The sequence below is a fragment of the Colletes gigas genome, unplaced genomic scaffold (genome assembly GCF_013123115.1).
Source record: "Colletes gigas isolate AHSC1104 unplaced genomic scaffold, ASM1312311v1 Colletes_gigas_Sc00012, whole genome shotgun sequence".
Lineage (NCBI taxonomy): Eukaryota > Metazoa > Arthropoda > Insecta > Hymenoptera > Colletidae > Colletes > Colletes gigas.
The window spans coordinates 4,254,792-4,269,203 of record NW_025106641.1 but is presented as its reverse complement, the minus strand read 5'-3'; the positions used below and the strand labels follow the sequence as shown (position 1 = coordinate 4,269,203).

General features: G+C 32.2%; 3 protein-coding genes across 7 annotated transcripts; 1 reads left to right on the top strand and 2 right to left on the bottom strand.

Annotated features, from left to right (window-relative positions):
- Positions 1 to 850: 850 nt before the first annotated feature.
- On the top strand, positions 851 to 2,020 carry LOC122398858 (translin-associated protein X). Its single transcript, XM_043399100.1, has 2 exons — positions 851 to 1,012; positions 1,118 to 2,020. Exons 1-2 carry the CDS (start codon positions 997 to 999, stop codon positions 1,939 to 1,941), a joined length of 840 nt encoding a protein of 279 aa, XP_043255035.1. The 5' UTR covers positions 851 to 996; the 3' UTR covers positions 1,942 to 2,020.
- Positions 2,021 to 2,266: 246 nt separating this feature from the next.
- On the bottom strand, positions 2,267 to 4,211 carry LOC122399187 (aprataxin and PNK-like factor). 4 transcript variants are annotated; one of them, XM_043399673.1, is made up of 7 exons: positions 4,083 to 4,211; positions 3,727 to 3,792; positions 3,428 to 3,628; positions 3,161 to 3,360; positions 2,949 to 3,079; positions 2,764 to 2,872; positions 2,267 to 2,704 (listed from the first exon to the last, which is right to left on the bottom strand). In XM_043399673.1, exons 3-7 carry the CDS (start codon positions 3,590 to 3,592, stop codon positions 2,323 to 2,325), a joined length of 987 nt encoding a protein of 328 aa, XP_043255608.1. In that variant the 5' UTR covers positions 3,593 to 3,628; positions 3,727 to 3,792; positions 4,083 to 4,211; the 3' UTR covers positions 2,267 to 2,322. The 4 variants fall into 4 exon arrangements, with proteins under 4 accessions (XP_043255608.1, XP_043255605.1, XP_043255606.1 ...); XM_043399670.1 differs by having other exon boundaries at positions 3,428 to 3,613; XM_043399671.1 differs by having other exon boundaries at positions 2,949 to 3,076; positions 3,428 to 3,613.
- Positions 4,212 to 7,789: 3,578 nt separating this feature from the next.
- Positions 7,790 to 12,942, bottom strand: LOC122399186 (WD repeat-containing protein 20). Of its 2 annotated transcripts, XM_043399669.1 has the most exons (4): positions 12,469 to 12,942; positions 11,649 to 11,831; positions 9,775 to 11,166; positions 7,790 to 7,914 (listed from the first exon to the last, which is right to left on the bottom strand). In XM_043399669.1, the coding sequence occupies exons 1-4, from the start codon at positions 12,736 to 12,738 to the stop codon at positions 7,843 to 7,845; spliced, it is 1,917 nt and encodes a 638-aa protein (XP_043255604.1). In that variant the 5' UTR covers positions 12,739 to 12,942; the 3' UTR covers positions 7,790 to 7,842. The 2 variants fall into 2 exon arrangements, with proteins under 2 accessions (XP_043255604.1, XP_043255603.1); XM_043399668.1 differs by lacking the exon at positions 7,790 to 7,914 and having other exon boundaries at positions 9,154 to 11,166.
- Positions 12,943 to 14,412: the final 1,470 nt, after the last annotated feature.

The following is a 14,412-nucleotide window of genomic DNA, read 5'->3' as shown; positions in this document are numbered from 1 at the left end:
CTTGACAGGTTTCAAGAAGTCTTCTTATTCCTTGATTTCGACTTCCAATAAGAGACTGTAACAGAAACGAAATAACGATACATTAAAGTACACGAACCATTATTATAATTAGGTAATGATTGAATCGAAACCGTATTGCAAGAGATCGTAATTAAAACGCGAGTAGTAATGATGGAAAGATCAACAGGTTGGAGATACGCACCTCGGTCGCGAAACACCGATACGTCTTGACGTCGAAGTAGGAATGATGGCCGCTCGCTGTGCTCGGTAATGCTCGCGCATTAGGCGGCGGGGTGGGGGAGCTCCGATGTCTCCCGAAGCTTGCATTACGAACCCGACTCCCGAGGTATGCCTTAGATAAGAACCGTCCCCAGCGTTCGTCTCCTATTACCGAAAGTACAATATCAGTAACATAAAACAGATATAATAACTCTTTTAACAAAAAATGCATATCAAAGATTTTCATCGATGCAAGCGTATGTTTATGTTTCTCGAAATGTTTTAAAAATAATCCTTAAACGCAGAGTGCGTTATGAAACTATACTTACAATTTTAATTCGTCAAAGACAAACTTGCATTGAATTGACCAGTACATGTACATCGTCAACGTTATGGCGTTTATTATATTAGACACGCATCACAGACGAGGTATTGAAAACTAGCCGTAGTAAAAGGTTGTCTCTATCGAATCTCAATCGAAATAATTCACAAATATTCGTCCAGCGTTTCGACACATTTTGGATCAGTTTTTAAATCGGACGCTGTTCGTATACAGAGGACTCTGAGATTGGGAGTCGGTAACACAGTTGTGCTACGGACACGAAACCCCGTAAGATATCAAGTCTATCCTATACCTCGTCTGTGGTGATATTATCATAACTATACATTAAAGATCGTGCTTCTTGATAATTTGTCGATAGCTTGTAAGCGGATAAGATTTTGTAAGCGTCAAAGTGTGGTAAATCATAGTATTGTAACGGTAGAAAAGTTATTACGATGTCTCGATCCAAAGGTAGATTGTGTTGAGTGTAACAACGATAATAAATAATCATATCAACCATCGTCGGTTAAAAAAACATTAAAAAGTTTCACTTTCTTATTTTCTGGTTGGATGAAGGAGGCAAAAAAGATCGTCGATACCACTGCAATAAGATCAACATCGGTGACAAGGGAAAAGAAGTCGTGGAAAGTATAAACGACAGTAGTTTGGTCGTGAAACAATTTCGAACTTACGCAGCTGAATTGGATGATAAACACGATCGTTATGAAAGGATTGTCAAAATCAGTAGAGACATCACGATAGAAAGCAAAAGAATTATTTTTCTTTTGCACACGATAGATAGAGAAAGCAAACAAGAAAGTATATTACATGAAAGCAAAGTGAGGCTGCAAACTGTGGCTCAAAATCTTTTTAAATGTATTGCTTTGGAACTAGAAAATCAGCATGCATATCAGTATCTTAACGCATATCGTGCTGGTCTGGAAGAATACATAGAAGCAATTACATTTTATCAATACTTGCATGAAGGTGATGTGGAACATTGGACAGAACTTGAAAAGAAATTTATTTACACAATTTCTGAAAAATCTGAAAATAAAACGTTATCTACTTTAATTACACCATACGAATTCATCTTGGGAATTGCAGACCTAACTGGAGAACTTATGCGTAACTGTATCAATAATTTAGCAACGGGAGATATAAGTAGCTGTTACCAAACGTGCAACTTTGTTAGAAATATGTATAAAGGTTTCCTTGGCTTTACAAGCGTTTCAAACAAAGAAATGAACAGAAAACTTTATACGCTCAAGCAAAGTGTTCAAAAAATGGAAAATGTTTGTTATACCATTAAAGTAAGGGGTTCTGAAATACCAAAGCATATACTTGTAGACGTAGCTACCAAAGACTATACAGAAAACAACGAAGAATATCTAAGCTAATTTAAGCTAATTTCGAACATCTGATAATTATTTTTCAATACTTGCATTTTTTTTTTATAAATATCATACAATAAAATAAATTGTACCTTTGTACTTCTTTCCTTCTGTAACTAGACATAAATATTATTTATACTTCCTAACATATACTAGTGTATTTATAGTAGTCTTATTAAATATGTAACTTCAATATCAGAAAAAAACTTCATAAAATATATATTTTTATATTTTAATATTTATTTCAATGATATATAGAATATTAATTTGAATATAAAATAAACTATTACACATTGATACAAACTTCTGAATGCATGATAAAATCTAGACGAATAATTTTTAAATGTTGCAAAATTGTAATACGACAAAATATTTATTTTGTTAATTCTAACTTTCCCATTCACTTTCAATAAGATCAAAGTATTTGTCATCATCATCCGAATTTTCTGCATTGCTAGGATTATATTCAGATTCATCTACAGAATCATCCGAATATTCTGCAGTGCTAGAAGGATTATATTCAGATTCGTCTACAGATTCGTCCGCAGACAAGTCCTCTATATCGGATAAGGTTTCTGAAGGTATTTGTCTAGGAACTTGTTTACGACGTTTAGAATGTTCATTTGACACGGTATGTTTATATTGCATTCTGTGTTCAGGATTCTTACGGTAGCACTGCATACCATAACTGCATTCTTTTCTGTCATCTACAATGTCATAGTCGGAATCTTCGGGATGACTAAATTCTGCTTTATGCTGTGCATTTCTCCTATAATGAAAAAATTACTTTGCAAAGGATCTTAAAACAAATGAACAAATCTAAATTACCTGTAACATTTCTTTCCATATTTGCATTTTTCCCTTCTAATGGCATTTGTTGCTACATTAGTAGATGTGTTTGAATTATCTGCTTGCATTGAAATAGATGATTGAGGACCTGTAATAGTAGGTTTTTTATTTTAGTTTATAGAATACAAGTTCAAATTCTGTTTAGAAATGGTTAGTTGTCTCACCTGTAACAATGTTTGTAGTTGTTTCATTTGTACCTTGAAGATCAACATTTTCTTCCAATGAAGATGATTGATCTGTATCTTGAGATTTGCATATTAATTTGCAATTTGATGTATCCTCATTTATGAAACTGCTGCATTAGAATACAAAAGAATTAATCGAATTGAACACAATGCTTTTATCAATATATATGAAATTGAAAGTAAAATAAAACCTTGCACTATGAATTTCTTTAAAATTTTGATCTGCTATATCAGTAGCAGTTTTATCATCTAACAAATTCTCTTTGCTGATATTAATACACTCATCTTTCATTTCATTCAAAACATTACTAGGAGATCGTAAATTATCTCCTTCTCCAAATTCTGGACAAGGCTTTTTATTAGGTATATCACACTCAACATCTGCTTTAGCCTATAATGTAATTAATATAGTACACTGAAAAGTTAAATAACAATATCACGAAACATGAGCATTATACTTGTCGTTTTAAGACGTTTTCTTGATTGTCTTCCATGATCTCGGGTACTAATACAATTTTAAACCAACATTTATTTGATACCAGAGAACAAATGTCTCCCGCCTTTATTGGAACAGTAGCACCGATCTTAAGAAGTTGCCATCGCGAGGATTCAGCAGATTTCATATAACACGGTGAAACCTGATTCTAATAAAATAATTCCTATAAAAAAACTAACGTGCGTTGTATTGAATTTACAGTAGAATTTGACTACTTTTGTCACTGCGTAATTAGTACAAAACCTACAAAGTTTATCTTACCGGTGTTATGGTCATTTCATTGTTGGGTGATAAATTTATCGTTACAGCATTCTTAATATCATCGTTCTGAAATTAACGTACGAAGAATAAGTTTGCAATTTAGAATATATGTTCCTGGATTCTGACTGCGAGAAAGTTCTGCAATTAAACTACAAACGCAATACTCAAAAGGTAACAAAATATCACATCACAGTAAGCGTTCGTAAACGCATGCTCGAAGAAAGTTTAACAGTAATTTCAAATTAGTTTCTAACCAATAGCAATTTCAAAGTAATTACTTACCGTGATCATTTAAGTTATATTTGTGCATTACTTTTTTTTTATTTAATTAGCAGTAATAATAATTGTGTACTTACACCAATTACGACACTTCGACCGATGAAATTATTACCTATTTGTAGGTCTGCTTTTTCTACCGTATCATTATCTACACGAAGTATTTGTAACTTTTTCATTCTGATCATTTATAAAATTTTCTTTTAAACGTTTCGGTCATATAATATAAAAAATTTCTCATGTTGTAAATTTATCATTGAACGCAATTTTTTTCTAGCAATAAAAAAAATGTTATACACACGTAGAAAAAAAAAAAGAAACACGAGCCGAATTTAATCATAGTCGGCTAATTATACAATACGATTAAAAATTTGCACGATAACATATCCCGTGCAAGAAATACATATCAAATTTTTGTTTCATTCGTGTAAAATTTTTCCAAAAATAGTTTTACAATTTTGGGTAATTATGTGATGAAGAAAAATACACGGGGGCACTAACAATGAAAATTTTTTCATTTACAATTACAAAGAATGTACACCTTTATAAACAAATGAAGTGAAATGCAAAGAGAAATAGAAATTTGATGCGATGTCGTAAAGCTCTGTGTGAAAATGTCTCATAAAAAAGTCGCCAAGTAGGAAATGATTGATTAGTTTTATGCTTATTTGCATAGGTGTAATCAGCCAGACTAGTCTGCCAATTCACAACTTAATTATCAAAATATCTTCTTGAATCGTTGTATTTATCCTTAGTATTAGACGGAACGTGACTGTAAACAATCGTCAAGCGAATAATTCTAGGTTACGATTGAAATCATCATTCCAATTTTAAACATATTCACATTTCGTTACAAAGAAATCTTGTTCGCTTTACAGAACAGAAAATACATTCACGCAATGATGAATGTTTATAAAAATTGGAAGCTGTATATCACAAACTGGAATAATAAAATAATAATTTTGTCGTTCAATACTGTATACTTCCATCAGTGCTGATCATGAAATAACTTATAACATTTATTAGTGATCCGTTATTTAGCTTACAATGTAGGAACATTATAAATCTCGGATTCAATAAATGAAATATAGTTTGATATTTACCAGGCCAACTTCAGGTTACCGATGGTTTAATAGCACGTACCGATCTATTTAATTTAATCAACAAATACAGCTTGAAGATTAACCATTCATCTTAGCATACAAGAATTCACTTTATGACATAGTGTAATTCTCACTTTCGTCGCTTATAATTAGGTAATTAGTCAATGTCAGCGTACACACGTATCACAGCATACATCAGAGAGCTTGCCAAGGAAAAGAGCAATATTATGCATCTACCTTTTGTCAAAATCTAGAATGTATTGTATGTAAAATAACTTCTTCAATAAAAACTACACAACTAAAAGTTGTAGTAAATCCTTACTTCATATGTTCTTGGACAGTCAGATCATTGTTTATCACACATGTGATAGTGTTGGTATCGTTCTAAGTTCTAAATTTTATTTTTTTTAATATAAAAACGAAGCTCCTATTATTCCTTGCATGTACCATATTTAAACCGAATTTCTTTTATTTTTCGTTTCTCTAATATGAAACAATAGAATCTTTAACACGTGTACAGTATTGAAGAGTACATCCTATAATTTATATAATTGCAACATAAAGTATGATCATATGCGAAAATAACTAGATATGTATGTACTTTTGAATTTACCTGAAAAAAAAAAACATTAAAAAATGGTATATTCTTGATGTGATCAGTGGTTCCCAATGATGAGAATATAAATTAAATCAACGCCATTAAAATATTGTTGAATATTGTTGGTAATTAAAGTCATGAGAGATATTATTGTCCAGGAAACACTGATTTACAATTATATAAATCATATAGTTAATTAATTACTGATGTACATTAACAACAAATAAACTCACTTCATTAGGTTTCCACGCTTTGTTTGCATTTTGTTATAAAAGCACTAATATTTTCTAAGAAATGCCCATGACAAAGAGTGGAAAAGTGTCATTATTTTCAAACTTTTCAAAAATTACAACAATGCAAATTGTTTTTACATTTTGACACTGTTGTTTTAACATATGTATACATATATATTTTTATTTATTTGTATAAATTAATAAATAGTATTGTGTAGAATATTCCATTTTAAACACTGCCTATTATTAGAATATTCAATAACTATTTATTTATAGATTTATAGTTATTTATTTCATTGTAGTAGACATTTGTATCTGAGAACCATGTAAAAATTTGAAAATCACAATATAAATATGTTTTCGCTTTTAAATATTTATGTTTAAATAAAGTAAAGCAGGCTATACACGATGATTTCCTTTTTATACGTGGAATCTTTTCTTTCTTTTTAAAATATCAAGTATTTGTAAGCAACATAATACCACAGACTGCTCACATAAAACCTGTTATATCGAGTCATGCGACGAAATGTGTATATCGTATAGAGCCCGCTAAAAGTTCAATCCATTTCAATCAAGAGAAATTACAAATTAATGACTGTATTATACTACAACTTATATCTTTCCCATAAAATTTAATGTAATCGTTCACAACTAAAATATGCAACATTTGTTAACTCTCAGATATAAAGTCACTTTCGTATGTAGTCCTCAATTGATCATACATCGACGATGCACTATAGATTACATCCACATTATAGATTTTCAATAAAGCGAACAAGTTTCTTAGAAAAACATTCATGTAACTATATTATAGAACAAATAAAAATTTCCTTCGTTATGTTTAACTTACAATCTTATTAAGGCAATTTAGTTAGCGATGATCGGACTATGTTCTTGAATTATATTAATAGGAAATGAAGCATACAGAAGGAACATTGTAACATATGCTCTCACTAAAAATCTCAAATATTACTTAGAATTAACAACGTAGAAAAATAATACTTGCTATAATTAAACTTTAAAAACGAAATAATTAACGTGGATTCTGATTTACAAATCATTTACTCCGCTTTCTTCGTGCATACTATTACTGAAGATGAAGCAAAATAGTCAGTGGTAACGAGTATGCAAATTAAAATATTGCTTAAAATATTTTATATTTACATATAACTCTGACTGATTACAATAGTCACATTCCTCGTTAATCTATATTGCTAAAACCAAATTATTTTAAACCATATCTTTAAACAATCGTAAATATTAAATAATAATACAAAAGTTCTTGATATATACATATACATATATATGATATATACAGGGTGTTCAGTCACCCCTGGGAAAAATTTTAATGGGAGGTTCTAGAGGCCAAAATAATTATTCTCAAGAGTGGCAGAACACCTTGTATATACTATATTATATATATGCATTTAGCATTGACACCATTCGATTCAATTTTTTACTTAACAGGACCTTATTGGAATGATATAGTATACAGTATATACGATAAAACATACATATGTATACATATATACATGTATACACAATTTACTCATTACTTCTGTTGGATTTTCTTATGAAATCCAATAGTCTTATGCTTAAGACTATGAAATTTAAATGCTTCCCATGCGGTAAATGAAAAGAGGATGGAAAGCAAGAACAAATGTATGCACCGGAATTAACTTACCAAATAAAAATGAGTCTTTAAGCATTAAGCTGTTAGATGCCTTTCTGATCATTCTTTGATTATCCATCTTTAAACAGTACTGGAATAACTTTCACTTGGCCATACATAATACAAGTGACGATAATGCGTATATGGAAACTGCATTTCCGAGGATTGCAGTACACGCAACGACGGGACGTATTCTTCTTCGTGCTTTGAAGGTGTGCCGATATCCGGTTCTGGCTATACTATGGTACCTCCGCCTTCCGCGGGACTAACAACATGTAGAGCATTTCCAACCTGTCCTACTCCTGGCTGCAATTAAAAGATGCACGACAATTCACTACCATGAGTAGTTTAATTCGTCTGTACAAAAATTCTGCAAATAGTTGAAAGCACTTTAAAAATAAGTTCATTCTAAAAGTGCATTGAAAAAAAAAAAACAGTGCAATGATAGCATAGAAGTATCATTGGTAAATAATTTAAAAATGCCTTAGCACGGCACATACTACCAGATCGAGCACATGAAAACATACTGTACTATTCAATCCAATGAAGCAGTAAACAAGTCAAAAAAACATTATATTGTACGTACCATGCGATAACTCTGGGAAGTCTCATCCATGATACTCTTGCATCAGCCAAAGCATGGTACAGAACATTAATCTTTCCAATGAAAGTAAAAAATTAATGCCCCATTGGCATAAGAAACAAGCACAAGCATCTTCCGATAAAATTATAAGACTGTCACTATAAAAGAAGCAATGCACACTATATGAAAATTATCACAAAAATTTTAATTTGTTAAATCGCTATGACAGATAAGGGAGCATAGGGTATTTTGATAATAGAAGTGCTTTATGCAATACACCAGGAAACTGAATCTGGTATCTTAAATTCATAAAAAATAATTGTAACAAATCGCAACAATGTTATATATACATGTATGTATGTTTCATCTGGTGTTTCTGCATTGCATTCTGTATAAAACTCAAGCAGGAAGCAAGCAGCAATGTTTCATTCAAATTTTTGCTTTATTGTACAACAAGGCAATTCATTGTTTTCAACAAAGGATTAAATGTCACATTATTATAGTCTGGGACAATAGTTTGACGAAATAATTCATTGACTTTCTATCATTCGCTAAGCTAAGCTAGTAACACTTTACAGGAAAGAAAGAAGGGTTTAAGGGGCCTGCCCTGTTACAAAATCTTATGGGGCGCAAACAATGTTACTTTCAATGATGCAAACCAAACATAAATATATTCTATTTATAATTATACTAATGTACTTCTTCAATATTCATATTGAATATATTTTGACCAGATGATCATTAGGCACAGATATAAATGGAGGCTCATACTATGAATGAATGTGTTGTCTCGTTTGTAACTATTTATTATTTTTTTTAATTTATTCATATATGTTTGTATTATTTCGTTGAAATTGAAATTTTGCTCAATTTAACTAAAAAAAATTTGTTCGTTTATATAATTAATAGTAAATGCAAGCATGCAACAGAAAAATTAAAAATTTTATAAACAGAACATAAATTAATTAAAAAAATTTGTCCATTCATAGTATCATCCATCCGTACATTTCTGTAATTGATATACAATACAGACTAAAGAATAATGCCAGAAGATCTTTAATGCTTTCCAATGGCACCATTCATATATATACTGCTTTGGATAAAATGTAAACTAGGATTTAATTTGTAAATATGAGAAAAATACATTTATTCTCAAATAAAAATCTTTCAAAAGCAGTATGTGTATATAACACATGCGATGCCACAAGAACAGTATTTATTACAATACCAAAGTCGAAAAACAAAACTACCCCTTCGTGTCCTTCGCATTTTCATAAAGTTTTATATCTAAAAGAGCATTTGCCACCTATTACAATTCAACAATGATAATAGGATAATCGTCCAAAGCATTATCATATCGTCTATTTCTTTCATTCAATAATGATAATGATTTTAAATTCTATCTCTATTTATATACAAATTGGAATTCATCTCTAAAAAAAAACCCTACTTCATAAAATTGCAATAACAGCTGAAGATGGGTTACATCATAGATCGTTAGATCGCAAGGAATTAATATTGGTATAAGGATTGCTATGATGGTGTGGCCTGTGCAGAGTGCTGCTGATGGTGAGGGGACCTACCATATGACCAGGCCTTGCCCATGTGTAGACATATCCATCTTGACACGCTGTTACGAAGCAATCTTCCCTAAACACTAATTCAGTCAATCTCTCATGCGCCAACTTCTTGCACACCAGCGGTTCTAACACTGGGCACTCATCAAACCTAGGGCACCAGGCAGTTCCTATCAACCTCATAGGATCGTCCATTACGGAACTAGCCTTTTTATTTGCACCTACTAAACTTCCACTGACACTGTTCATATTACTACTTGTATTCGAGTTAGTGGTAGCTTTATCACCACCACTGTTCTGCATTATTGTGCTATTAGATGCACCACCACCTCTCATAGTGAGGCTAAAGTTCCTTTTATGATTATCACCTTTACGCTCACCAAAACCAAGGCCTGCTAACCTTTGAGTCAACGAATTTACAGTTGACACTGCTGTATTTGTACTCGTACTATTGTTACTACTTTCATTATTACCACTCGCGTTTCCCTTGTAATTAACATTATTCAAATTATTGTGTTTAGAATTGTTCAAGTGATGATTCGTCGTTGAGCCATTCCCACTGTTGACTGTTCCTGATGTGGAAAGAGTACCAGAACCTGCTGCGGATGGCCTCTGCTTCGCACACATTGGTTGCCTCAACACATCTTCTGTGATATCCCACAAGCACAGTTGAGTATCTTGCGACACACTACCTAGCCTGTAGCAAGTACCACCCGACACTCTTAATTCTGAACCACAAGAGTTTCTATTCGAATGAACTCCTTGCGAAGTCGTGGACAGACGATTAGACTTCTCATGAAAGTGGTTATGATTACTGTGGGGTAATGTTTCATCGTCTGAGCCACTGAAGTCAGGATCATGATCTCCATACGATGTAGTGTAGGGGTCAAAGGCTACTACGCTCACCCAACTGTGATGACCCTGACCTCGAGCTACCACTCTTTTTTCATGAAAGCTCCAAATTGTCACCAAATCATCTTCACCTCCCACAACAATGTATCTTCCATCTGGTGACCAACATACACACAAAAATCCACCAAAGTAACTTCTAGCTGAACCCACTAGCTCCATTGTGTTATATTGAAATACTCGTAGAAACCCATCTTGGGAAACTACAGCTAAATTTGAGCCACATGGGCTGAAGGCAAATTCATTTATACAACATCCTTCTGCGCCTATTACCCATCGATATAAAGGGTTTCTTGTAGATTTTGTCTTGCAAGTATATATGGCATAACCCTCTCCTGATTTAAAAGACTGGTAATGGGGAGCTGTTGTACCACACAAGAGTTCTTCATTATATAAATATAGTTGACCAGAGCTATGCGATACCAAGAAGAGGTTGTTTGACCCAGGAACCCATTTTATACATGTCACTTTGCTTTTATCTATCAATCTCTGAAACATTAAAAAACATTTTCACATTGTCATATTTTTCATAATTTGCGTATTATAAAAAATATAATTATATTAATGAAATCAAAAATTAATTTTTTTTTTAATTTTTCAACCAAAACAGAATATCACAAGTATTAGTACTAAATATTATATCATAGAAGATGCATTGGACATTATTATGAACCACTAAACTATTATTAATTTTCTCGTTTATCATGTTTCAACAAGATAACACATTCATATCAACAGAGATTGGATAAGTGCTGACAGCTTTTGTACACATTACTGGCAAATATCTCTGCATAGTGGTAATAACAATCTAGAAAGTATCATACAAACTATTTCCTTATCTTTAATAAACATATTCCCATAATTTTGGGATTGTACCAGCAGTATTTTACAATCTCCCATATAATCAAAAAGTCTAGTACATGATATGCAATGTACTTTAACTTGTGCCTTCATCAAGATATGTTACTTACATCTTCATTATATAATTTGCTGAGTTCTTTTTTAATTGGATCTATCAACTGAATTTGTCCTGTTGAGAAACCCACTAATAATGGTGCACTGTCTGCAGTGGCTGTTGTTTGATTAAAATTGTGGCAAGTTGGATTAGTTCCTTTATATAATTTTTTATCCAATGGTTTATTTAAATCCACAGCCTGAAACAGTTTAATGTAATATACATTTAATATAAACATTGGTAGAAAATTTAAAAACTAATATATTTAAGAAATAATTACAAAAATAATATTTTTTCATTATTGCCCTTCCAAAATAATTAATTCTCAATATTTATTCAATTATCTTCATTGAAAGTAAAACTTTAATAAAAATAATGGTTAAAAAGTGACTACAGAACCACACTAAGTATTTGCATAAGATTTGTATGTAGAATTACATTAAAATTTCTTAAGTATAATAATATTATATTCATTATTAGTTGAAGTATGGGAAGTAAACTAATTTCAATGAATTAAGTAATCAAAGTTCTAACCACTGATGAGACAATATATATTATATATTTTAAACGAAGTGAAAGAAACCATCAATGCATTGTGTAATAGGAATAAACGAGGTATTTAGTATTGAAGGAAACACATGACTACAAATAAGTTTAGGAAATGAAATTTTACGTGTATTAATGTACAAAGTAAGAGGATTCTATTAGGTGTGGTGATGGTCTGCAAAGATGGAGTCTCGGTATGCGTTTTCGAGGTTAGGTCTAAATGAATCCACGCTTGATTAAACACAGATACATTAGACGAATATGTTAAATACAGGTAAACTTCGCCTTACCTTTTTAACACCTCGATACACATAAACATAGAGCTCCTTTCCAAAATTGAAACACATTCGGTCGCCGAGACCTTGCGTACCCGTAGGATCTGCTGGGTCCGGTAATGTTACGAAAGACACCCTAACGGATGCACTTCCTTGACTGTTCGTATAGCCAACCCTGTTTGGCCTCGAATACTCCGACAAAGTCATTAGCTTGTATGTCCCTTCCCGCGTGACAAACTGTGTTTTCAAGTCCTCCTTCCCTCCTCCATCCAGCTGCACAGCCATCTTACCACCAGCGGTGCGACGGAGGAGCTCATCAGACACGAAAAAAACCTTCGTTGACTTCTGTCCTCCTATACGTCCGTTGACAACCGTTTGCCCGAGAGCTTTAAGAAGCTGTCAAACACTAACTTGGCACTTTCTCGTTTTTGAAAAACTACCAAATAATCACAGCTTACCGGTTCTATACACGACCACTGCTAAGGGCGCTTCAACTTCTATATCGAAACTGCCCGTGCATTTACGATCCGCAGCTCATACTCTCAACCTCGTATAGAATAACTTCGTCCCCACCGTGCTCGTGACATTTCTCTCTATTTCTACATGACTCGCACAATAACGTAAAAATAAAGTATTATATTTCGAGAAGAAATCATTTAATAAAAATAGTTAACGTATACACTAGCAAGTATATTGTACTTCTCGATACGAATACTTGATACAAGAATTATGCAGGTATTCTTGGTATATTGTACTAAAGGTATATGGACAATGCATTTATATAAATCATTCTATATTTGCTAGAATTCATTTTATTAATAGTAACGCTTTAGAAGCGCGTAAAACAATTTACAAGTTAGTAATGTTATTTAATATGTAACATGATTATTTAAATGTCTTCTAACCTTGATTTATTCAAATATAAACAATTAATGTATGTATTTATTATAGTGTTAATCGTTTGTAATTTATTTTATAGGTATTATGGCAAAGTGACATAAGATTAGAAAATATACGGCACTGTCGGCGGCGTGTTATTACTGCGCGCGCAGTATCGCCTGTTCGCCTGAACTCGTTGACTCGGAAGGCCTGTCAGGAACCGGATATTTTGTAAACAACCGAGCAAAGGGTTAATTAATTTTGCCCACTTTTTTTACTTCCTGCCTTTCCCTTCCGTTCACGTTATCAAGAACACTCGTTAATGTAGTTGTCACTAACTACTTTAAGCTGCAGACGAATCACGTCATAACTAGCCGGTAATAAAAAAATTATTTATTGTTACGGCATGATGAGCACATGTCCCTCCATTAATATACGTTAAAAATAATTTTTTAAATTCTTTGTAGTTCCTTACTGCACTGTCACGTGATATGCAGCTTCCTTGAAATTCTGATCCGTTAAATTGAAGATAAAAAGACCGGTAATTAAAAAGTTTTATTCACTGCGATAATTTATCCATTGAAATCATCGGTCACGTGATCTTCATGATATGGGCACCTCGTACAGATTTCTTCCGGTTTTCTTACAGATGTTTAACTTCCCGTGACGCAACCGTAAATGGAGATTCAAATGTTCGTGTTATTCGATGTATTTCTAAATATTTGATAATATCATGCCGATCGATGAGGCTTTGTTTTACAAGAGTGAGAGGAACTATGTACAGGACATTATTATTACATACTAAATTGCATCTTAACAGGTATGCATTAATTAATAGTACGCATCTAAAAACGGCAATTATTTGATCGAATCAAAGCTATTACACTTTAATGATAATATTGCTTTAATTACCAAATACTTTATACTGTTTAAAATTTTTCTTTTTATTTCACACATTCAATTATCGAACATTTTAAGCTATTTAACTTGTTTTTATTCTAAGTTGAATATTTATATATGGTTTGTATATATATATGTTATGTTTGATATAAGAAGAAATATATTTTTATTTAAAAGATT